We start from the raw sequence: 26,263 nt of genomic DNA on the forward strand, positions 1-26,263 counted from the left end.
AACTTGTATTGTTTTGGTAAAATTACTGAGCACGATTTTATTTTTAAAATATTTTTATCTAAACACGAAACAGACCTTTTTTGATAAAAATTTTATTGAAAAAAATGTATTTTACTTCACGCCAGTTTTATGTGCAAGAACCGAACTAACGATATACTCATTGAATAATAATGTTTAACTTTTTTTTTGTTTAAGACTACCAAATATATATTTTATATCATAAGGAATGCAGACGTCTTCGGTTTTATTCGTTATACATTAGCGTCTTCAATTAAATTTATTCTGTGGTTTAAATTTAAACATTTTACTTGTTTTAATCCTCCCTGCTATTTCAAATGTAGAATTATAAACAGTTCCTTGTCAGTAAATATACCAAAAGATAGTCAGAGTCAATATTTTCTCTTTCGATGCTGGTACCTTGTCATGAAATGCTGATGTAGGCATATGAAGGATGTAATCATGGCAATAAATGTCATAATGCGACTCAACTTTTTACTTTATATTTTATTTTCTTGAAACCGTTGATTTGAATAGGAAATTTACTCGTTAATCTATGCACCATACGTATGATGCATATGATGCATTTGCATATGAACGCCTGTTGAGCACCAGACTCTATCTGAGTTATTCTGAGTCTGGTTTTATGATTAACGAAAAAATAAAATCATTCACAGGTAAATTTTCTCGGTCCTTGAAAGTAAATATAATTTCATTGGTCTATATGCTATTTGACTATAATTACCTGTAATGCACATATAGTGCATTACCTAAGTAATGCACATATAGCCTGTATAATTGTATACTATATGTGTATAAAACTTCTATTACAACAAGTTATTTCCTATCATTTAATGTTCGCGTTGCGTATTTACATCAGTCATATTGTTCTTGTCGTTTCATTGACGTCATGATTTACCTAATTAGCTTCACCGTTAACTGGTATTAAATGATTGATGTTTGTGACCTTCATTCTGTTTCTTTTTCTCTCGCAACCTCTATCTTCTTCTCATTATCTTCTCATTATCTCTTATCATCATCAGATAATCATATTCATTATCATTATCTCATTCCTGAAGATATCGTTTGTTTTTTTCTTACTTGTTTGCATTGAGCCAACTTTTTAAGATTTGTTTAGAATTCTTTATTAATAATTAATTAATTTATTGCACTTAAACAATTATAATTACAATATAATATACATTATAAATCTTCTTTATCGTGCCTTATTCTTTCAGGATTTGGCGACCATCTTCTTCTTTCTTCTTTACCTTATCGTACCTTATCCTTTCAGGACATTGCCGACCATCGACCTCCAAAAAACCCAATCTTTTATTTTTTGTAAGAGTTGAAATGAGGTTGCGAGAGAAAAAGAAACAGAGTGAGGGTCACAAACACCAATTCAACAAGTGACTCAAGGACTTCACGAATGTTATTCGTTGTTGACCGCGATCTCTTTTCCCTGCAATCTTTCCATCGACCTCTACAAAGCCCGATCTTTAACAATTTGTAATAGTTGAAATTTGGCACTACTTGTTGAATATCACTTGATATTCCGAGATAATTGAATTATTATAATACAATATAAATTATACAATTTATCTTTTTTTCGAAAGCTAAAAACCTGTGTGCCCACATATTTAGAATTATTTGTGACTAATTAACGAAGAAGTATCAACATACGAACTAGTAAACTATGGTAACAGTAATTTAAATGATATGAAGAAACTTTTTACAATTTATTAATTCGAATGATTTGTAGTTTTTGGTTAAGCTGGTCGAATGTAAACATAAAAATTGTTGTAGACGAAACGTGATAGTCTTTCTCGTGTCTTTATTCTTGTCTTGTTTTGCTGACTAAAAATTAAAATGGCTTGCACGCCTAGTTTGATGAGCTTTGCAACGTTCTGTTCCGGTCTTTTAATTTGCTTAATTGATCTTTCAAGTGACAGTGACCAGTTTATCTACATTAGCTTTTTATATGTTTTAATATTTTGCTCCATTATAAAGTTCTTTTTTAACTCCACAAACTTTCAGGTGATTTTTTTTTAAATTTAAATGTAAAAATTTCAAATTAACATGTCAAATTAAAATTAAATTAATGTTAAATTTATAAATTTGTATTATTATCATTACACATTACATTTGAGAATAGAGAAGTATTATATTATAATAGGTTAGGTTATTGTTATAGGTTATTATATATAATAACCTATAACGATATTATAAATTATAGGTTGAATAATTTTTTAAATTTAATTTATTAATTATTTTAAATTAAAATGAAATTTTTTAATCAGAATCATTTGTTTATAAGGCTTTCCAATCATTTTGTTTCTGTGTTAAAAAGTGAATAAAGTTTTAAGATTAATAAGAAACAAGTTTTCAATTTTTAATTTGTGTTTTGTGTTCGGTTCAAAAATGTTATTTTAATGCTTTTTAAAGTTTAAACTTTAAAGTTTAAAACTAGTTTAAGCTTTAAGGTTTATTTTAATTTTAACTTAATTCAATCTTAATAAAATCAATAACATAACCAATATCATTTAATTATTTTTTGATCAATCACAGATTAAAAATGTTTTAGTAGAATATCATTTATCTATAATTTTATTTTTATATAACGTGTGAATTTTAAATTTTAATATTGAATGACAATTTGAAATTTTATCTGGTTGGCACATTTAAAAAGGGTTTGTATAGCCATATCCACATTATATGAATGCATATGCATTATTATAAGAATGTCACATACTAAAATGTAAAATCTCTTTAAAAATTGTTTATAAGAATTTCATAGAAAATTTATAAATTATAAATTTACAGCTCTCAAATGCATTGCATTGTATTAAATATGTTTTTCTATTTTTATGATAATATAATAAACTTCTTACTTAATGTCTTAATCTAATGAAATCAGTTTAATAAGCACTTGTTTCTTATTTTAAGTGATATAATTTAGATGTAATTGTAATTATTTATATTTGTGTGCATAGATTTCCTTGAGAAGTTATATGTTGGGGTCAGCATTCAGCTATGGAATCATGTTAGCTTTCTCTGATATGAGCTTACGATTGTGTGGTTGGTACATTGCTGCTTTAGCTTTCTTCCATTGGTCAGAATATTTTGCCACAAGTATAACAAATCCACAGAACCTTAATTTAGATTCATTCCTTTTGAACCACAGTCGGGAGTACCATTTAGCAGTTGTGGCTAGTTTCATTGAATATGTTCTAGAATGGATGGTCATACCATGTCAGTTCATTTCATACTAATTTTAAAAAATTGGAGATCTGTCCTGGGTTTTCATGTATGTGTCCAAATGAACATTTACATAAAAGTTTTTTTCGTCGTAAAGTTACTTTTTTAACCATATAAAATTGAGAGTTTGGTTACCAAATGGTTATATACCCAGAGCAAATCTCCAGTTTAACTTCATTATTTAACATTTAAATATTTAAATTGAAATTGAAATGCAAAACTGATTATATTGCTGATATTTAAACAATTTTGGTTTACTTCATTACTTTTTTTTACGTTTATTTGAAAGAAAAAAATATTATTTTCAAAAATGCTTTTCAATTTTTCCGTTAAACGATTTTAGTGGGCATGAATGTTGTTGATTTTTTAATATTATGTTTTATTCCTCTACATTATGTCAAGGCCTTTCCTTTTTTTTCCAATTTGATACTAAAAATTCTTCTTTCTTGAAAATGGTTTCAAAACATTTTCAACCATGCTGGCATAATAAAATTGAATCTTCATGCTTTGCAGTTGCAGCCTTATTAGAATACATTTGAAAGTTGTATAACTTCTAATTTTTTAATTAGTTATCCAAACTTATTAATGTTGCCATTATTCTATAATCAGGCAACTTATTTATATTTCAATTCTTTATTCAAACTACTAGATAAGTTCAGACAAATGCTGTTTTCAAAAGTTTGAAAATGTTGTCAAAAACAACATTTGATATTAATTTTTAATTTGAAGAATCAAGAGTAGGATTCATTTAAATGATTTTCAATGTCTATAGTTTTGTTTGTTCATTTTGGAAACATTTATTTGTAATGTATGACAACTATAATTATTTCAGATCTTAGTTTGCCACACATTTACAGTTACATTGGATTAACAATGGTAGTAGCTGGGGAAATATTAAGAAAAGGTGCAATGTTTAATGCAGGATCTAATTTCAACCACTACATTCGAGACAGAAGAGAAAATGACCATCAGTTGGTGACGACGGGCCTGTATGCTATCTTCCGACATCCTTCCTATGTTGGATGGATGTGCTGGAGTGTGGGAACTCAAGTGAGATGTTTTAATGAGAATATATTTTGGCAATGTCTCAAGTATTTAAAATAAATGTTGCTTTATATGAAGTCTTGCATTGCTTTTTAACTGGTTGTTTTTATTTGCTGTAGGTGATGATAGGTAACCCTGCTTGCACAGTTCTCTATTTTATTTTCACGTGGTTCTTCTTCAGAGAACGAGTTGCAGCCGAAGAATATACGCTGTACAAGTTTTTCGGTAGCAGTTACGCTGAATATAAAAGAAATGTTCCATCAGGACTGCCTTTCATCTACGGTTATGATCCTCAGTGACACTTTACATCTTTCTAATTTGTTTTTATTTTTAATCTATTTATTGATTTTTTTTAATATCAAAACAAAAAAAACCGTGCGTATTAGTTCCATTTTTTTTTTATTTAAAATTGCAATACAAAATAGGTTCAAATATCACGATGGTAACACAAAACAATATATATATATATATATATATATATATATACATATATATATATATATATATATATATATATAACACAATCACTACAGCGAGATAAAATAAAGAAATATTTAAAATATTTGATTTATTAAAATATATAAATATATTGAGCACAATCTCAATCAAAACAGAAATTATTGACCAGGAATATATGACTTGAAAATATTTGACTAGATATTTTATCATATGATGTACAATTGTAAATATGAAATATTTGTAATAGATTTAATACCAAAATAGTCTTAGAATTCAATAAAAATGCGCAAATACATAATTTAAGCCCATGAAGCCATAATATATACACACATAGATACATTTTCAGTTCCAAAAATGTCGTTTTTGATGCATCTTTGAAATGAAAGTTCGAGTTAGGATTACATTCTCCGTAAAAACAAGAGTTTTTATTTAATAACTTATTTTATTTAAACCGAATTGATCTTCGCATCTGTCTCATTAAAATCGTAACGTTTTGCTGTTTCTGACTCGTATAGGTTTCTAAGCAGCTGTGTTCCTTCATAAACCCACTGCGGTCTGGCGCTTTTCCTTTTGTTAGAACATTGCTGTTTGGGGCTTGACGGGACCGAATAAACGTTCTCGCTTGCCCTGCTTGATTCGTCTGGCGTCTTTTCATCGTCTTCATCTTCTTGTTCTATTTTATTTTCACATTCATTGGAATCGTGTTTAGGGGGCGATGATTCAACGTTGGTCTGGTTCATTTCAGGGCTGAAGTTAGTGGCTAGACCGCCGCATGACGTCTCGTCGTCTACAGTTATTTCGGAATCCATATTTTCATCATCACTACAATAAGTAAACATGTCGCTTAATTTTCTTTCAAAATTTTCTTGCGGTGTACCATTTGCAGAAGCAATAATTGTAGTCTTCATTTGTTGTTTCGCTCTCATTCTATAGTTATGAAACCAGTTTACTACAGTTTTTGTTGCTACACCTAGACCAGCTGCCAATTCGTCTAAAGTAGCTTGACTTGGATATGGATCGGCTGCGTATGCTTGACGTAAAGAATGCTTTTGTTCTTCCGAAAAAAAAATTCTGGTCTTTTTTTGCTGACTGTCAGTTAAATTGTGATCGTCAATTGACTTGCGTTTCTTCGCTAAAAGTTAAAATAAATTATATATGAAAGTGTTATATATAATTAGTATTACAAAATTTATAGCAGTTATAATAAACATACTTCTAATTTGATCTTGGTACATTTTCAAGCGGCTGATACTCAGTGGGTCTAGGAGCCACAAATGCATTTTCAAGAAGGGTTCCCTTCCTTTCAAACTCAACATATGCCATGGTTTGGGTTTTGACAGTAATTCACTTACTGATCCTTGTGACAATCCTAAAACGGCTTCACCAAACAACTTTTGTCCAAGGTTATGAAATTGAAGTACTTCTTTAACTTTAGTTGTTATCTCAAAAGTGTCCAATTCTTGGTTGTTCTCGACATTTTTATTGACATTGTTTGGTGCCATGTAATCATTTTCGGCAGAATGACCAAACTGAGGAAGTCTCATCATCACATTTGGATGATAGAAGTTAATTGGATATTGCGGAGTGCGAGATAAAAATATGTTGTGCGGAGCAGCATTACCCGTCTCAAAACTGGCTTGCTTTAGATATTCATTATTTACATCATACTGTTGTTCAAATTTGATTGGTTTATCTAAGAAACTGTCAATGTTCTGTTTTGAAATGTACGGTGTTGAAGCCAACTTCGATGAACGATAAGAATTTGACATTTGGTTAATGAAATTCGGATATTTGCACGAGGCAACAGGAGATATGACGCTTGATATTTGATTTGACGCGGAGTTTAATGTTGACGCACTCTTATTTTCTGTACAAATTGCAAATCAATTTAAGTTTAAAATAAGTTTATATATTATAAATGATAAATAAGTATTACCTATATTGTTTGAACCTGTTAGCTTCATTAATTTTTCGGCAGGAGATTGAAATTGGGCTGCTACTAATTTTGAAACAGCTGTTTGGTCGTCAAGAAATATTTGCATTCGTATGAATGGTTCTCGACCTTTTTGAGTTAACATAAGCCAGGGTTTGGGACGAGCCAATAAATCACTCACACTTCCTTGAGAAAGACCTAGCACCATTTCTCCAAATAATCTTTGACTGATAGAATACTGACTCAAAAGATCTTTTACCTTTTTCACTAGTTCTTCCGTTTCAATTTCACTATAAATGTCCAACTGTTCTTGACTTATCGGCGGTAATACAGCTCTAAGAGGTCTTTGGGATTTGATTAGAAGTGAACTAGCAATACTTTGCATTTGTTGTAGTGGGGAGACAACGTTGCCGTTTTCTTTGCATTTTGTGTGACGGTTAAGATGGTTGTTGCTGTAATGTTGTGTGAAATTATGAGGATAAACTGATTTAGTTGACTTAGCTATATCTAACGCATCAAAACTTGATCCGATCGGTCTGTTGGTTCTCAAGTCCTGTGGGAAACTTTCTTCTCGAATGCCAACGTTAATCGCTTCAAAACTTTCGGGTTTTTCACGACTTTCTGTTTTCATATTTTCAGAATGCAAAGTTGGTTCGATTTTTATGACGTTATAAAGACTGCTGTCTGGTTCACTTAAAAAGTTGAAAGAATTTTCTTTGTTATCTATCAACTCAGTTGCTGCTGCAGAATTGTACTGGTCTGATGAACATGATGTTAACGGATTGTTTTGATTTATTACTTCATTGATACGAGATATCTCGCGTTTGTAAAGATCAGCATCCTCCTCGTTTCCTTCAATTTCCGCTTTGGAAGCCAATTTCTTAAGTTCATCTTGGTATATTTGGGCAACAATATCCCGATTGCCATCGCCTGCTTTGTGAAACCTGTGAATAATTTTAATAAGTATTCATTCACCTTTAGTGAGCTTTTTTATGAAACTAAGTTCTAACCTTTTAGTTTGGTTGTATCTTGATAGTTCTTGGTAATAAATATTGGCTACCATGGCTGATGCTGTGTTACTCTGTATGATAAAACATGCGTTTTGAAAGTTTGATAAGTCGTCGCACACAAAAACATAAAAAAAGTAAAAAAATTTTGATATTACTCTAACCATTAGTCCGTTGTTTTTCATTTGCATTTGCAACTTTGCTTCTGAAAGGATTTGTGCTATTTTCTCTTCAGTTTCTGCATCATCTACTTCGCTGGTCGACGTTGGCATGCTTGAGCCTAAACAGTGCAAATTTAAATTTGTGGCTCAAATAAAATGTTCAGTCGAATATTATAAAAAATTAACATTTCAAGATAAATTTCTGTTTTCTGTCTTTTTTGTCTCAAAGTGGCAGGTGAAAGCTCGCCTGGTTGACGATTAGAGTTCGAATTCTACTTAAGATGTAATGTACTTGATGCACTACATTCCCATCAAAATGTCTCTATTCATTTATCCTCGTGCAAGATACATCATTAGGTAAATTCGTGAAATGGTATATGTCTATAACGTACCTATATACAAAGAAGATTGGCAAAAAACATTTTTTGGACCGGCATATGTCATTTGAATTTTAAATCGGCTTGAATTTATTGTTTTCAATTATGCTTTGATTAAGAAAGAAGTTAACTTTCTTTCTCTATACACACGAACATATACATACACACACAAATATATATATAAATTTGAACAAATTTAAAACGTTTTAACCTTTTTTTGGAGCAAAAGATTTCAAAGTAGTGATGTTGTTTTCATCCGATGCCCACAAGTGCATTCTCCTGTACGACTCTCTCCCTTTTTCCGTCAATTTGTCCCAATGTTTTGGTTTTGAAAGCAATTCACTGACGGTCCCCTGCGACAGACCTAGAACGTGTCTCGCAAATAAACGTTGACCAATGTTGTGGGCGCTGAGAATTTCTCGAATGCGCTGAGCCACTTCTGAGGTGTCAAGGGACTGTGTGGCTCCGTAGACGCTTGCATCTCTGGGAGCGATAATTGCATCGCTGTTATTGTTCATTATATCGTCTGTCGTGCGTTGTGGCGACGAGAAAGCCCACGCTCCGTGATTCGTTCCGTTGTTTGAATTCAAATTGTACATTTCCTTGCTACTGCTGTTGTTTTTCATGTCGTCGTTGTTGTTAATGTTGCTTCTAATTGAAATACGGTTTAATGAGCTTTGAGTTGAATCGACATCATCGTTAAGGGAAGGGTCTGCAATTGTAGAATGACAGTGACTTGAATTAGAGCTACGAATGGTTTCATATTTACTTATTACATCCATATCGTTAAAAGAGTTGTTGTGATGACTTTTAAAATTAACGTTATCATCGCATTTGACGCTCACTCCTCGTTCCAGCGTCACTTTTTTGCTCATATTGTATCCATTCAACAAGTTTTCGTGATTTTGATTGTTGAATGCTGAGAATGTTGAGTCTAAATTCTGAAATGTTGGAATGTTCATGGCTAGTTTCGCCGGATGAAACAAGGGACTGGCCAAATCTATATTGAATTAACAATCAATAGATGCACGCAATTGTACGCAATATTTTCCTCATACATATGAAACAATGTATGAATAATTTTTTTATTATAATATTTATACACCATATTATTTCTAATATGATATTTTTTGATCAATGAAAAAATATTTTTATTATTTCAATTTTATAATTTATAATTCGTATTATTTTTGTTGCCTGTGTAAACAAAAATTATAAGATGTCGCACATTTTTATTTTTCAAAATTGCGCCGAAAATATGTACAGTAATTCATACATTGATTTGTTTGCCAGTAAAATGTACATTCAAGCAAATCTCTGCTAATACAGATGTTTAATTTTGTGCGGCTTAGAGAGAGACAATGAAATTGATAGTATAAGAAAGAATTAGAAGAGAGAAGAAAGAGAGACAAGCGCCATTCCTTTTGACAGTGAGTATTCGATCAGAAAACAAACATTCAATACAACTTGCATCTTAATAAGCTTCCTTATTGACCTCACCGCTCAATGCAAGAAATTATTTTTTCTATTATTTTCTCTTTAGATTTATCTGTTCTGTGAGCTGCAAAAAATATTTATTAACTCAACGTAAAATAACTACGTACAAATATGTATTTCTTTATTTTTAATTAGTTATTGTAAAGTTAATTTTCTCTCAACTTTATGCGTTTCTCAGTTATGAACACTAGTCTGCCCCATTCGTGAATAAGCATAAAGTGTTGGATGCACGTGCAAACGCGCAGGTAGATGTTCGGTGTGATTGAAGCAGTTGCTGCGCAGACGGTGCGGTGGCGCTCATTGACGCTGCTACATTTGAATCGCTTCTTCATTTCGCTATTGAACGATTTTCCTCCTTAAGCAAATATTTGATCGGTCTTGTAATAACAGAGCGTTGTAAGATTAGACGAAATTTAGATGACGCCACAAAAACGCGGAAGATTACAAAGAAAAGAAGAAAAAACAATTTTTTCCAGTTGTACATCATGTTTTAAATTAGCGATAGCCCTTTAATACTTTTTTTTATGTAAGAATATTCAAAAATTTCAAAGTTAAATAAAATAGAGAGAAATTAGTTATTAAAAATTAGAAAAGGGTTCTGAAAATTGAGTAAATGGTATCGAACTAAAGATGGACTAACGTGGTAGGAAAATGTTGCGATTCGCATTGAACCTGCAATAGTTTGGAAGCAGGGAAATCATGAAGTTGTTGTTGGTCACGTTTGTGCTAATTGGCTCACCTCTGCCCGTGTAGTGTGATATTTCCTGTTGCTGATTTCTATCCACTGCCTCGTTAGTTGTAGAATTTTTATTGTTTGCGTAAACGTTATTGTTAAAATCAAGGAAGGTTTGATTGGTTGCTGGCGCTGCTGCTGCTGATGTCGTGATTCTGTTGTTGTTCTCATCAATGGCTTGTCTGTTTAAAAATTAAATCGTTCTCAACGTTAAAAATTCATTGCTACCTTTTTTTCTTACAACATTTTCAACAGCAATGAGTTTAGTCAATGTTTATAATGTTTGCCAAAATTTAGATGAAAAATTCAACATTTGAATGGTTAAAGATTAAATAATATACTTGTACGTACATGTTTGATAAAAAGGCGTATTTATTTTATACTAAACAAATTGTACAGATGGAAAATTTTAATAACTTAAGTTTATTTATTTTTATTATTTATAATTTTCAAGTAATTTCTCACCATACCATCAATACTGAGAGCAATAAATGGCGTTAGATCGCTAACTAACTACCAATCTGCTGCAAGAGCCACGGCAATAATTATAAAAACGAGGACGACGACGCAAAGAAAACAACCACAATAACGACGATGCTAGGTAGAACAAAACACTAATTTGCCCCTATCAATAATTCAGCCCACGGGTCAATTTAATTGAAGAGCAGTTGTAAGAACAAAAGTAGGAAGCCGAGTAGAATCATGAAAGAGCGAGATAATGATCAGATTGGGACGCAGGTAGGTTGGTTGGCCAGCAAATAAATAGAAATATATCACAATACCCGCATGATTCTTATGCCCTTCTTGTCACACACATGCATGCAACTTGCACATTTCACGAAAACTTAAACTACCAACAATCTCGAAAATTTGGTTTAACTTTTTTCAACTGTTCATAATTACATGTCAATATAGCTTCACTGGATTTAATTATTTTGTGTTCATGGAAAAGGTTTTGTTGGTTTTGGTTGAACTTTGTTGCAATCTAAATAATTTATTAGCCATATTTCAGGTAAGTGAATCCAGGCAGTTTTACATCAAAAATAAATGTTTAATGCTACTGCGTCTATTTTTGCCATTTTTTTTTGTTGCTGTGATGCTTCTCGTCATAATTATTTATCTATCGGCTATAAGAGAGAGAATTGGAGAGAGAGAGAGAGAGGGAGAGAGAGAAAGAGAGAAGATATAAAAAAAGAAAACTTAATATAAATATTATCGTTTTATAATTAGGACTAAGGAGAACGCAGCCGCAATAGAACAAAGGCGTGGAACATCATCGACAAATGAATGGATTGAAGGGTCGACTCAAATTGCTCAAGATCAAAGTTTTATACGGCCTTTTATTGGCTGCCAACGGAGGATTGAAAGTGCATAGATGAATAAACATGGAATAATAAATAATAATTATCATGATAAGTGGTAAGACTGGCCAGAGATGTACAACAAAGTGTAGAAGTGTAAACAAGTGTACGCCTGCGTGTACTCCACGTCGTAAAACATTATTTATTTCCTATAAAAATTCATAATTGATAATCTGCTGTGTTTGTTCACTTCGTGTGGAATATCATTGAAGCTTTCAATTTGTTATTTAAACTAACTAACCAACCGATATGATAGTTAGCTACATGTTTGAATCAAAAAAAGTATTCATTACAATACGATAGCGAATATGATGTGAAACTCAAGTGACTACGGCAGTCGTGTGTATGATATTAATATAATATTTTACCGGAAAAAATTAAAGTTAAAAATGGATGTAGATAGGACAGAAAAATATTAAAAGAGTTATTTATGTAAAAAATTAATGTATAAAATGTATGAGCATATAACAATACACAGAAAAATCACAAAAACAGAGAGAGAGAGAGAGAGAGAGAGAGAGAGAGAGAGAGAGAGAGAGAGAGAGAGAGAGGGAGAGAGAAACACGAGACACCGACAGACAGAACAGACAGAAACATAATTATTTGGCAAAATATACCAACCTATTTGTGCAGAATAAAACGCACATTAAAGAACATTTTACAAACACAATTCAGTCTTTTTTGATGGGCGGTAAATCAAATATTTTCGAACGTAATTTATGTTAATGGTTATGTTTTGTAATGCCCTTTCATGCGCCTTAATGCATTTGTATGCCTTTATTATATTCGCTATTGAGTCCAATTGCAAATTGTTACTCTTTTGCAACACACCGCTTGCCATACTTTGGAGGAGTAGGGACACCGTTAGTTGCGGTAGCAGCAGTAGTGGAAGTGGCAGTATTAGTTTTAGTACTAGTCTAGTAATGAAAATAGTATTAGTACTGAGAACATCAGTTGTTTTAGTAACTGTAAATATTAACTGTATTACAGATAGTGACGCTTTTTCAAATTGAGATCTGTAAGAGCTCCATCTGCACAACAACTTGACGCACAGATGAACATTTACACTACATTCTGTGGTATGAATACGTGCACACACACACACACACACACACACACACAGACAGACACGCACACACGCACGCATAATCAAAGACATGCTCTGTAATTGACAATGCATGCAAAATATCAACAGACACATCGCGTTGAATTTGTATTCATAAATATTAAATGAACAGATGTAATGATTTGTGCCTACCTATGCATTATATTTGTTTGCTCATATTTGCTCACATGACAGTTTATTATTTCTTCTTTTTGTTTATTTAATTAGCCGCCCGCTCGTCCAATGTTTTTAAATACACTTCAAAAAACATGTTTGTATACATAGACATATTATATATATATATATATATATATATATATATATATATACAACTATATATGGAATGAGTATTGTTGTTTTTCTTTATGTGTTTCATATGGTAAATATTTTACTGAAATATTCATTGATTTAATTGTATGATAAAAAATTAATGAGAATGTATATAATTGTTACGTAGGATCATTTGGTGGCTGACGCTACATAGTTATGTAGTTGAAGTTTCTATTCTTCCCATCACAATTGATGTGATTTGTCGGGCTAGGATTGGCGGGCATTTTTTGTATGTGAATAACATGTATGCCAGCGACTCTATTGGTTCTTTTGTTTCTATTTAACTTTGAAATTTTTTTTATTTGAATTAAATTAATAATTTAATATCCTGGCTAATGTTGTTTTTATTGTAGTTTTGGAAGAGTTTTTATTGAATGTTCTTAAAATACGAACCAACAATTTTAATTAACACATGCTTCCAACATTATTTTCCTTGTTATAACATTTAACGTTTTAAATTTTTTTTTATATAAATAGTTTATTCGAATTTATTCATTAATTTTAACATCTTTCATTGTTAAAAATGGAATAAATCACTAATATCTAAATAAAATACAAAAAAGGTCGTGATAAGCAAAAAAAAGAGAGTCGACCACAAAATTCCACAAATCTTTGGCCACCCGTCAACATTTTGCTCCCCGTAAAATTTTAAAATTTTTAAAAATTTTTGTCAAAGTTGTCTAGATCTGCCACTGGAATTCGGTTAACGAATTTGAAATAGATGAACGTAGCAAAGATGGCAAACTGATTAAAAATGAGTATGTTTTGAAGAGAGCAACATAATAGAAAAAATACGGAAAAGAAGATTAACTTGGTTTGGAAATTTAAACAGGATGAACTTAGAGAAATCACCATATAGAGCCTCATTCAACTGAGTAGAGGGTAAGAAAAGAAGAGGTCATCCAAAAAAGACTTGGACTAACAATATCAAAGAAGACTTCAAAATAAATAACACAAACATCGTAGAAGTCGGAAATATGACAAAAGATAGGAGAAGATGGAGGCTCTTTGTGACTGGCTATTGCCGCCCTAGGCTGGCAAACAGCAGATTATAATGATGACATTATACATTGTGACAATATAAATAGTAGTTAATTTCTTACAACTTACGATGTAGTAATGTAATTGAATGGTATAGAACGCGTGAACAAATATTGAAATGTATAAAATGTAGAAGCTTATAATAAGAAAATGAATATCGGTTTCATTAATTTAAAACCGGATAAGACTATTAGACATAGAACAATAAGACAAATGATAAGTATGAGACAAACATCTATGATACAAAGAACAAGTAAATTTGGAATGGGATTATTAATGAAGGGATACTCCAAGTTCAAATATGCGGAATGAAAGGATTTAGAAGCCGTAGAAATTTTGAATTTTTTAATAATTTGCTCAACAATTTAAATCTTGATATTTTATAAAGTTCGGCTCGAGTTTGCGGATCGGTTTGAAATGATATGAACAGTATAAACATGAAAACGTTAAGAGCAACAATAAAACATTTTGCAATCAACAGCAGAGGCGATATAATCAACAAAGATGTCTCCATATCAACTTTGCCAAATTGTAACAATAAGAAAGACATAAGAAAAAGACGAAGATGCATAATAAAAAAAGACGAGGAGGCAGAAGAAAAAATGAAGACGCATAATAAAAAGATGTAGAAATGAAAAGAATAACCAACAAGATGGCACGTTTGATGGCTTCATAATCTGCTCGGCCGTTCAGTTTCATCTCAATCTTACTCATCAGATCATCCACGTTGCACATTCTTCGATAACATGGCGACAATGCTGATGATGATGCTGATGATGATGATGACGATGCAGCAGTGGCTGAATATGTTTGCTGACGACCTGCCGGGGAATGTTGTTCAGATGTTTTGTCGGGTTTCGTTGGATCGTTCTCATCGGCGTTATCATGAGTGCCGTTACGGTCGTCATCTTCTTCGTTATCATCCTCATCATTCAAGTCATCTTTGTTATCGTTTAAAATGTCAGTGAGTGAGTGAGAGTGGTGATGATGACCGGCAGAGCTCAGAGATTCCTACAAAAAACGATGAAATATTAATATTTACTCGAACATACGATTGATGTCAAATTTTATTCATTTATTCTAATTTCAAAATGCAGTACCCAACAAAACATGAGCTGAATTGTAAAAACATATTCTCATCATCAAACACCGTCAAAATTATTGTTACCAATATTACAATCATTAGCAATATTATCGTCGTTCTAGTTATGTCATCATCATGATCAATTACATTGCAATTCATATCATCATCTTTTTCTTATTCATCCTCATCGTCATCATCGTCATTATCATCATCAGAGATTGATACTTCCTACATAAGTTGTTTAAGTTAAGGTTTGATAGAATCAAATGTATATATAAATTTTGTCTGAAAAATTTTTTCAGCTTCCTACGATGTGAGTAATTTTTTTACGAAAACATTGGTTTTGATCATTGTAATTATCATATTCATTATCATTATAATTGGATAATTATCATCGTCGTCATCGTCGTCACAATCATCATTATCACCGTCATCATCATTCTCATCCTCATCATCGTCACAATCATCGTCTTCATCATCATCTGCATCTTCTTCTTTCTCCTCACAACGTTCACAGCATAATCAACATGCATTATTATTGGTTGCATGAAGGAAGCGAATCAGATGGAACAAAAGAAATGCATTACGTGAATTCCAATATATTTCATTCCTTAAATTTATCTTGCACACACCACACACACATACACACACACACATATACAACACACGCACACTTATACCATACCTATCCTATACATCCATAGGTATAAATCGTTTTAAAACATATCCTAGGTATTAACACAACATTTTATGTAGTTATCTATATGACTTATGTAATGTAACATAAGGTGACGATACAATTATTTAAAGAAACTGTCGGACATACATCATTGTGATAGCTAACGACGGACTGTTAAATGAACTTTGACCCGGTCAGGTCATTGCCCTGATCACGCACGAATTTAAACAACAAAGCACTCTGCTGTTGAGAGGGAGTGTGATGATCTTGCAAACAACAACAATTATTCTTAAAGTGTGAACTTACATTTTAAGAAGCAATAAACATCCAGATGCTAATTTAAAATTTCCATATGTCATCTTTCTTTTAATTATTTGGGCAATTAAACACAGGTTTTACGAGAAATATTACAATTTATTTTAGAAATTTTACAACATCATCAAAATATTTTAAAATATTTGTCAACCACTAAACCACTGAGTTTGCTATATTTCAATATTTCTAATAAGACAAACAAAACGTATTCAATTATAGTTGTTGTAAAATGAAACATTTGCTTTATTTGGCTTTGAAACACTTTAATTAATTTTCTAAGGTCATTTTGTTTTTATCGAAATAGATCTAAAATGTTGCACACGAACGTGCACTAACTCGCACACACACGAACGTACACGTGTGCATGATTTGTGTGCACACTCAGCTATATTACACGCTCGTAAAGATGACAATGAAGTTCCTTCAATTTTCTGACGTACTGTTATCTGGCGTGGAACCCGGCCAACACTTTGCCGTACCTGCCTTCTTTTAAGAATCATGCGTGCCACTTGCTTTGAAAGTTCAGTTCAATTTTTGATACGCTGTCTAATTTAATTAGGATGAACTTGCCGACACAAACGTATGTCGTTGGCATTAAGAGAAAGACTGCATCACATAACCAACACATCACATAACCAACGTCCAAAGAAACGATCATGTCATTTTTTTTATAAGAATTGATCAACCAAGCAAAACGAATGATAAACATCAACAGCAATTTAAATAAAAGAAAAAAATCAAATCGAATTAATTTTAACAAATTTAAAACTTTGCACATTTATTTCTATTAATGAATTAAAAATCATGTTTAAAAAACACAAAATTAGATAAGAGTATGCTGAAAATCGGAACTTTTTTGTGAAATAAATAACAAAGAAATTGAAAATTTTTTTATCGTGAAATTTTGTTCAAATTTTTTTTAAAAGCAACAAAAAATACTGTAAAACAGAGCTTTGAAGAGGCAAACAAGGATTGCAACATGACCTTACATCATAAAACACAACACGGTGTAACATAAAATAATATATAAATATAGAAAACAAATAAAAGAAATTGAAATCAATTTAATAAAAGAAATTTTTTAAATAAAATAATCTAAAAAACAAGCAGAAACAAATATTTCAGTCTGCGACAAAATATACAAACGTGCAACTCAAAAAGTAGACGAAAAAAACACCAAACAGAACAAAAAATATCTCATAAAAAGAACAAACAAACAAACGAGAGAGATAGATGCAGATAAAAAAGACACACACAAACAAACTATCGCGCATTGCATGTTTGTTTGATGGGGCGTTATATAAATGCAAATAGGAAGACTGAATCAATTGGTTCTTGTAATTCAATAATTTGACCACATGTTTGCCCATGCACTCTGCTCATGTATCGAAAATCCTGAGAGCTTGTCTCATTCTCTTCGCTTTTGTGTACACGTTCTCTGCGTGATCGTGTGTTCTGCTCTTTGTGTGTGCGTGTATGTGTGGACGCGCGTGTTTGTACGTTTGTGTGTATCTGTGTTTGTAAGTATAAATGTGTGTGTGTACGTGTGGATGTATGTGTGTGTGCTTGTGCGTGGTTACTTATGTTTTTTCTGGTTGAGGTTAGTAGATAGATACTAGATGCCTGCTCTCTGTTCGTTCGTTTGTTAGTAGGTAGATGTTTTGATGCACATGTGTTTGCGCTCCTATTTAATATAAATGCGCTTGTTTAAAAAATATTTTTTATTACAATAAATTAAAAATAATAAAGCAAATTTTTTCCAAACAAAGTTGCATGATGATGTAGTCATTGATTTGAAAGAAGAAAATACTGTGAATAATGTGGAATAATGTACATTGTACGGTAATTTTATATATTTCATAACTAGCATTTGAGTAAAGGAATGTTAGCCGATGTTCTGGTGAGCTGATAAATAATTAAATTTAATAGTAAAAAATAATTTTAATCAAGCAGCATTTGAAATGGGCCCATAAATGCTGCTGTTTTATAAATATTGTCTCATCAACCGAACTGAACATTTGTCGTATATGTGTCACTTATACAAAAATCTGTCACATTAACGTCAGCGCCATTGGTTCGGCTAATTAGCTCGGACGGTAAGATGTTCATCCTAATACACGCTGATCAGGTTCAAATACTGTCTCTTCTCAAAACTCTTACATGGTTTTTGCGTAGGATGAAATACTTGTTTGTACATTCAACTAACATCTGTATAAGTCGAGCAGTGCAGGTGAACGTACCGCACGATGCAACCAAGTAGAGATAGATTTATGAAGACATTGAGTTTGTCGGATTTTTTATAGGAAAACACTTTTATAAGAATGATAAAAAACATAAACATAATTCCGATTTCAATGAATTTAACAGCTCTAAAATATAAAAATTAATCTATATGACATCTATAATGTCATCAAATTTCAAACTATATCATTAACAGCCAAGCTACTATGGCAATAGAAACAACAAAGACATTAAGATGACTCAAAACCACGACAAACAAACTAGAGAACAAATTAATTTGACATCAACAGGAGAGCTCTGCTGCCTTCAAACACATTTCAAAAACAATGAATAATTCTGACAAAACAACACTGGTCATCGAGTCCCACAACACACCTTCACAACATCAAAGACAGCACAACTACGTCATCTTGAAAAACAATAGCATCAATCATAACAAAAAACTGCAATACGTAAAAATATCATCAACAGAAAAAAACGACAATATATAAATTATCAACACTCAAAATCATTGAACGCAGTGTTTAAAAAATAACTAAATGACAACAACAAAATCTAAACAACACCAATAGTAAAATAATAAAAAAATAAATTTAAGCAAAATAAAAACAAATTCAACAAAAACAAACAAAAGAAAACAACTGACCTTTTGTTGACCTTCACTTCCGGTTCCTTTGATGAGTTCAGAACTGTCAAAGATTATAAATATCTTTCAAAACATAAAAACCTCCTATTGTGTTTCATCAATCTTTTAATGTCAATTAGAAATAACGTATAAAAATAAAAAAAAATGGTGGTAGCAAAAATAATATTTCGCAAAAATATTCAAAAATTTGTTTCGTTGGTTTCTACTCAATTACATTCGCACGTACTTGTTGCTAAAGGATAACTGAGACTTGCCAATATGTACAGTGGCGTCGCTATATTTGCATGTTTATGATATTTGTTTCTCTTGTTTGTCTGTCAGTTTGCTTGCGTTGTTCTTGTGTTTTTTTGTGTGTACATGTGTCGGCGTTAGTTAAGCGTTTGCATTGAAAATGTTATTCTGGTTGCAATGCGGCGTGTTAGGTATTAATTGGAGAAGTTAATTAGCATTCACGACATGCTCCCCGTTCCATCAATCAATCATTCATTCTTTTATTTTTTCATTCAAACCATTAATCACTTGTTTATATTGCAATATGCCGTCAGCCATCCAGCCTCTCATACATCGCCTAATCAATCAGTCAGTCAGTCAATCAATCAATCAGTCAATCAATTTGTCATTCAATCATTCAATCACTCATAATTTGAGTTTAATTATCACATGATTGTGTGTGATCTCCTGATCACAATTATGTTGTTAATCACGACATATTTTAATTTTGTCTTCACGCACACACACAAGCATACACACGCAAGACAAGAACACACTTAAATGCAATACTACCACATACTTACACAGTATAGAAACATGTAATGAATAGACAAGAAACAATTAAACACACACACACACACGAGCTATAGCACGTCAGAGATACATATTCCCGTCTAACTGTAAAGGCAGATTTTAATATTTTAGCCTAAATGTTGATATTTCTGTTTCTCCCTTTCTCACTCTCTTTTTTTTCTCTGTCTGTCTGTCTGTTTCTCTCTCTCTCTCTCTCTCTCTCTCTCTCTCTCTCTCTGTCTGTCTGTCTCTCTATCTCTTAGGTGCGCGAGTTTACGCACGTAGTAGGATAGCTGATGATATGTAGAGTAGGTAGGTAGGAAGAAAAGTGTGTTGAAGTTATTTAATGAGGAATGAGTGACGTCATTAATGGAAAGATGATTGATGCTGCTATCAATCGCATGCACTGACACACAATTCCAAAGTCGGATTTTCAATTTTTATTAACCGTTAATAAAGCATGAATAATGAAGATCCGTGCTGATGCTAGTTACGCAGTTTTCAGAAAATTTAAGTGAAAATTTAAAAAAAGACACGCATAAAAAATGCGAAAAATAATTAATAATAATAATATTGCGATTATAATTATAGTATTAATGATTATTAAACTCGTCTTTTAAGGGAATAAGTCCACAATACACAGACGCTCTCAATAATGAAACACCAACAAATTACAACAGCACTCCACACGACAATACAAAACATTATGACATACCTCACAACCATCCACCACATGCGACCACACGCAACTACACAGACCACACACAACCACCCACTACGCGCGACCACACGCGACCACACACACAGACTGCTCTCTTTACTCTACAACTAAACACACACAACCTCACACAAACGCCCACCACACGCAACTACACAGACCACACACAACCACCCACTACGCGCGACCACACGCGACAACACACAGAGACTGCTCTCTTTACTCTACAACTAAACACACATAACTTCACACAAACACCCACCACACGCGACCACACACAACCACACTACCCAGACGGACACTCCATCAAAGCATCCAACAAGAGCAGAGACTAATTGAGACTTCAACGACAAGACGACAACGACACATCGACCAACTATTGAATCTTTTCGTTCCGCTCATTGATTGTACATACGAGCGTGACAGCAGATAAAATAAAGAAAAATAACAAGAAAAACACAAAAACTTCTTTCAATGTTAAAAGTAAATAAGCTAAAAAAAATTATCAGAAAAAAAACTTCCAGATAGAAAACATCGGAGTTTTAAAAAGATTCAATTTATAGAAGAGGCTAGAAATGAAAGTAACGCCGAATGTAAGCAGAAAGCACAACAACATGAAGAAACAAGATGGCGCATGAAACTGATGCGGCAAATAAGACAGATCTTCCTGATCACCTGTATCAAATGTTCAGAAAAACATTCTCTACAAACGTCAAGAAGAAAGTAATAGATTTTTTCTAAAACTGAAAATATAGATGAAGATACACTGTGATTCCGATGTGGCAGGTATGGGATTAAGACAGTTTAATTTTCATTGAAAATGTAATGAAAGCCAAATGTTTTTTTGGCGAAGTATCGTTATTTAAATGAAAATAGTTGCTGTCTCCATGCGTCGGATCGATTGCGGCTGTAAAAAATTTAAAATGTTCTTCAATTAACAACTTGGTCGATAGAAAAACAAACTTGCGATTTGAATAATTTTATTATACAAAAACATGCATAAACACACAAAAATATGTGTGTTTGTGAGCGTGTGTGTGTGTGAGTGTGTGTAAATATTTTTTTGTACACAACATTCATGTATTATTTCTGGTTGCTCAGTTTAACACCAGTAGCATATCAGCTACCAGATTTGTGGAAACAATTTTCATTTGTTCGATGTTTATTTAGTTTATTATGCATCTATGTTCTAATGTGCAGAAAATTAAACGTTGTGATGCACGCGCATACATCGCTCGCACGTACACATTTTGAAAGTTTTGTATGCATTGGCGTGCACAATTTAATGAGTTTGTTTATTTGTGTGTATGTGTGCACAACACAGACCACGATACAAGTAGAACAAGACTTGAATACTAATTCAATGTCTGCTGCTCAATGAATTGAATCACAATCGTCGTCGTCATCATCATTATCAAAATGCAATCATTATCATAATCATCTATTTCTTCTTCTTCATTATTAAACCTGCAAAGAAGATTATCACATTCATCATTCTTGTCATAATCATCTTGGTCAAGATCGATACTCCAAACATCTTTCTATCGTTATCACTTAAAATGTTATCATTTCTACAATCGTGCAATCACACCATAAGGGTAATTAACATCATCATTCTTTTAATGCTTACCATTAAACCATCATTGCATTATCACTATCATCATCTTAATCATCATCATCACATCAAAACCGCATTTACAAGATATAATTACATCGCACTTATATATAATGTGATGACGATGATGATGATCGTCGTCATCATCACCATCACGAGAATAAACAAAATTATCATCATCATCATCATCATCATCTCCATTCCATTTCTCCATCCATCAATCCTGCCTGCCTGCATGATACACGATGATGAAATGAAATGATTATGTACAAATCTGTCTGGCTGCGTTGTCTGATCAATATTTATAATTCTCCATTATTCAGCCTCTGCTTGCTCTCTCCTCATTGCAAGGAACTCATTAAATGAAAAAAATATTTGACGCAGTTTAAATTTTTAATTTGCAACTCAATGTTTCATATTAGATCTTAATCACATGTTAATAAGCGTTCCATGCAGTTTGTTTTTGTTGAAATTAAGCGCCACTATCGCATAAACATTTGCATGGATTATTAATTTAAAATTTAAAACTTCCGCAGACGAGCAAACATTAATGAAAGATCCAGACAAACTCGATTGAACGGGCCCGCGCTGAGCACTGGTCAATGAATGATGTACATACATACATACATACATACATACATACATACATACATACATACATACATACATACATACATACATACATACATACATACATACATACATACATACATACATACATACATACATACATACATACATACATACATACATACATACATACATACATACATACATACATACATACATACATACATACATACATACATACATACATACATACATACATACATACACAAACATACATACATAAAACCGGACGGTAAACTATATCGACATGGAGGCAAAGTGAAGGGCCAGGAATGCCCTGGTTCGTTCAAGGCAGCCGACCAGCCTCCGGAGCACCAATGGGCCGCGTCGCAGGGATCATCGCAAACAAACGGCATTTGTTTTTTTTTCGCATTTGTTTTGTTCAAGCCCACCAGGGGCGGTTGCAGGACTAATCAAGCCAATTACGTTATTAAACGGTTGGCCGAATTCAGTTCGACCGAGGTCGAGATTATTGTGGCAAGCTTCAACACTGACCACAACACCAAACCGCGTAAGCACAATCCAAACAGTTGGATTAGTGCAGTAACCACTCGGATTGAACAGGGCAGTCTCTCGGCGGCCGTCAGACTTGCTTGTTCGCCCGCAGGCCTGGCGGAGAGCTTGCCTGAGACACTCGCTAAACTCAAAGCTATTCATCCCAGTGCTCCATTGAACAGGCGAGCTTTCCCCGCGCAGGAGCCGTCCAATGGTCGCGTTTCACCAGCCCAGGTGTTGACGGCTTTAAAGTCGTTTAATAATGGTTCATCGGGAGGCCTTGATGGCTTGAGGCCTCAGCACATAAAGGATTTACTTTCCGGTCCGACGCCCACCGATGAATTGTTAAATAACCTCACCCGGTTTGTAAATTTGCTGTTATCTGGGGTCTGCCCTCCCGCGGTTAGCCGTTTCTTTTTTGGGGGCCGTCTGGTGGCTTTAAACAAAAAAGATGGAGGGATCAGACCCATCGCGGTGGGGAATTTCTGGAGGAGGCTGGCCAGTAAGTGCGCTCTGGCTTTAGTGTTGGAACAGGTCAAAGCCAAACTCTATTCTATCCAATTGGGCGTCGGTGTGAAAGGTGGTGCTGAGGCGGCCGTCCACGCCGTACGTGAACTGATTTCAGCACTTCCAAAACGGTGGGGATTCTTGAAGATTGATTTCAAGAACGCTTTCAACACCCTGAGAAGAGACTCAATGTTAGAGGCAGTTAAGCAGTACTGTTTTCAAATTTATAATTTTTGTCATTCCGCATATGGCCGAGTCTCTTCTCTTGGTTACGACGCCTGGGTGGTTGAATCGTGCGAGGGCGTACAGCAAGGCGACCCTTTGGGACCGATGCTTTTTGCTCTAACCCTTCACCCGCTGTTGACGAAGTCATCCTCGGCGTTTGTTTGTGGCTACCTGGACGATGTCAGCTTGGCCGCAGAGGGTAACATCTTAGCGGACGACTTCCTGTCGCTGAGGGTCGGCGCTTCCATCATTGGTCTTGAATTAAACACAAACAAGTGTGAACTACTTGTAAATGACACGTTTCAAATGCCACACGTGCTGGCTAATGTCCCCACAGTGCCCCATTCATCATTAAATTTTTTAGGCACTCCAATGATGGCCAGGACAGGTTTTTAATAAAAAACTTTTTGAGCTAAGATTTGCCCTCGAACGTGTCTCTCTTCTCTCGGTCCACGACGCGCTGACAATCATCCGCGGCGCCCTCAGTTTGTCGAAATTGATGTATTTTTTGCGCACATCCAACTTTGTTAATGCAGCCATTTTGGGTGAATTTGAGGGTGCTCTGCGGGTGGCCCTCTCAGCAATTTGTAACGTCGATATTACCGACAAGGGTTGGTATCAGGCTCAGCTGCCGGTACGATTTGGGGGACTGGGGTTACTAAGCGTGGTTCAGCTTGCACCAATTGTTTATAAATCTTCCGCATCTGCCACGCTTGACCTACAGTTTGCCCTTCTTCGGCAATTTAGTAGCCTACACTGTACTCCACCGACTCCAATCCAACCAACAGACCTTTCCCAGGGCAACAATTTGGAGGAAGCATATAAACGCACATTCAAAGAGTTGCTTTCCTCAAGCCCTGACTCGGCAATCTCCAAGGCCTCAATTCCGGTTTTAAGGAACCGTCTGGCATTGCGGCGCACGACGGTAAGCGCCCTGACGGGTGTACCTTGATCCCTTGGAGAGCCGGCAGGTGCTTGGCGTGGGACGTTACCGTTCCGGGCACCTTTGCTGAGCGCTACGTGCAGCTTACTAGCAAAGAAAGCGGTTTGGCTGCAACCAGGGCATCTGACGAGAAGATCAAAAAGTACGACGGAGCTTTCCCCTCGATGGAGTTTTTACCGATTTGTATCGAGGTCCTCAGCCTCATGAACCGTAACACCTCCAGGTTTTTCAATCGAATTTGTAAAAATATCAGTATTAGGTCAGGCAATAGTAGGGAATATTTTTTCGCTATGAATAATATCTCGTGCATTCTGCAGCGGTTTTTGCGCGTCTGTGTGTTGGAAAATGTGGAGTTGAATGCCGACGGGGTTGAGTGACGTTATAGCAAATAAAATCAAATTTAGTCAGATGCTTGGCTTTTGGTGTCATTCGTCAATGATTTGGTTTTAACATAAAAAAACATACATACATACCATACATTCCCATACATGTTAATGCCGGGTTTCTAACGATCAAAAAATGCTAATTTATTAATGAAAAATATGTTACAGGATGTTCTGCATATACTTATAAGTTGGAGTATAATTTAGAAAACATTTATATGGGTTTAGAGTTTTGAATCAACTTGTATTCAGCTGTACAGAAAAACAGATAGTAATACGAAGCAACAGTGTTTTCAAAATTGCCCCTAGTCCAGTCATCCTTGCGGTCATCATCACCAACAAACATCACCAACAAACATCACCTTAATTCACATATCTGCACATTATATAACCTAACGAAAACTCATTCAAGTGAGTTAAGAGTTGATTAACTACATGATAATTTTTATATCTCATATCATACAATTTGACAGTCATTTAAAATCAATTGACATTTGAATAGATGTAAAACCGTCAAAAGGAAAAAAGTCAAATTCAAATTAAAAGGCAAACAAATGTAAATAATATTTATTATAATTATAATAATTTTTATAATTATTTTCATTTTGACAAAAATTTTCAAAGCCGAATAATTCTAACACTTTTATAACAGCTTAACCGGAAATAATTTATAAAATGAACCTAGTGACCTCAGCT

The 26,263-nt window shown here is 33.7% G+C and overlaps 7 protein-coding genes across 7 annotated transcripts; 2 read left to right on the top strand and 5 right to left on the bottom strand.

Annotated features, from left to right (window-relative positions):
• Positions 1-1,811: 1,811 nt before the first annotated feature.
• On the top strand, positions 1,812-4,672 carry HELRODRAFT_105479 (hypothetical protein). Its single transcript, XM_009011160.1, has 4 exons — positions 1,812-2,034; positions 2,991-3,249; positions 4,088-4,303; positions 4,417-4,672. The coding sequence occupies exons 1-4, from the start codon at positions 1,867-1,869 to the stop codon at positions 4,596-4,598; spliced, it is 825 nt and encodes a 274-aa protein (XP_009009408.1). The 5' UTR covers positions 1,812-1,866; the 3' UTR covers positions 4,599-4,672.
• A 928-nt stretch (positions 4,673-5,600) lies between these two features.
• Positions 5,601-5,855, bottom strand: HELRODRAFT_127971 (hypothetical protein; the record flags this gene model as incomplete). Its single annotated transcript, XM_009011161.1, has 1 exon — positions 5,601-5,855. A coding segment is annotated over one exon (255 nt), but the record flags the coding sequence as incomplete, so codon positions are not given.
• Positions 5,856-5,993: 138 nt separating this feature from the next.
• Positions 5,994-6,284, bottom strand: HELRODRAFT_137665 (hypothetical protein; the record flags this gene model as incomplete). Its single annotated transcript, XM_009011162.1, has 1 exon — positions 5,994-6,284. A coding segment is annotated over one exon (291 nt), but the record flags the coding sequence as incomplete, so codon positions are not given.
• A 492-nt stretch (positions 6,285-6,776) lies between these two features.
• Positions 6,777-7,004, bottom strand: HELRODRAFT_137908 (hypothetical protein; the record flags this gene model as incomplete). Its single annotated transcript, XM_009011163.1, has 1 exon — positions 6,777-7,004. A coding segment is annotated over one exon (228 nt), but the record flags the coding sequence as incomplete, so codon positions are not given.
• A 2,875-nt stretch (positions 7,005-9,879) lies between these two features.
• On the bottom strand, positions 9,880-10,819 carry HELRODRAFT_159276 (hypothetical protein; the record flags this gene model as incomplete). The annotated part of the gene is made up of 3 exons (XM_009011164.1): positions 9,880-10,088; positions 10,374-10,521; positions 10,808-10,819. 3 exons carry the CDS (start codon positions 10,817-10,819, stop codon positions 9,880-9,882), a joined length of 369 nt encoding a protein of 122 aa, XP_009009412.1.
• A 1,820-nt stretch (positions 10,820-12,639) lies between these two features.
• On the bottom strand, positions 12,640-16,747 carry HELRODRAFT_159277 (hypothetical protein; the record flags this gene model as incomplete). Its single annotated transcript, XM_009011165.1, has 5 exons — positions 12,640-12,744; positions 14,186-14,296; positions 14,949-15,073; positions 15,125-15,244; positions 16,708-16,747. The coding sequence occupies 5 exons, from the start codon at positions 16,745-16,747 to the stop codon at positions 12,640-12,642; spliced, it is 501 nt and encodes a 166-aa protein (XP_009009413.1).
• Positions 16,748-21,344: 4,597 nt separating this feature from the next.
• Positions 21,345-25,561, top strand: HELRODRAFT_159278 (hypothetical protein; the record flags this gene model as incomplete). The annotated part of the gene is made up of 4 exons (XM_009011166.1): positions 21,345-21,362; positions 21,525-21,555; positions 23,268-23,911; positions 25,139-25,561. The coding sequence occupies 4 exons, from the start codon at positions 21,345-21,347 to the stop codon at positions 25,559-25,561; spliced, it is 1,116 nt and encodes a 371-aa protein (XP_009009414.1).
• Positions 25,562-26,263: the final 702 nt, after the last annotated feature.

This window comes from Helobdella robusta, assembly GCF_000326865.2.
Source record: "Helobdella robusta unplaced genomic scaffold HELROscaffold_1, whole genome shotgun sequence".
Taxonomy (NCBI): Eukaryota; Metazoa; Annelida; class Clitellata; order Rhynchobdellida; family Glossiphoniidae; genus Helobdella; species Helobdella robusta.

Excerpts from the sequence above, each read along its gene's own strand:
- HELRODRAFT_105479 (XM_009011160.1), top strand. The coding sequence starts at position 1,867 with ATGGCTTGCACGCCTAGTTTGATGAGCTTTGCAACGTTCTGTTCCGGT. Across the intron at positions 2,035-2,990 it reads TTAACTCCACAAACTTTCAG|ATTTCCTTGAGAAGTTATAT; the intron begins GTGATTTTTTTT and ends TTGTGTGCATAG. Across the intron at positions 4,304-4,416 it reads GTGCTGGAGTGTGGGAACTC|AGGTGATGATAGGTAACCCT; the intron begins AAGTGAGATGTT and ends TTTATTTGCTGT.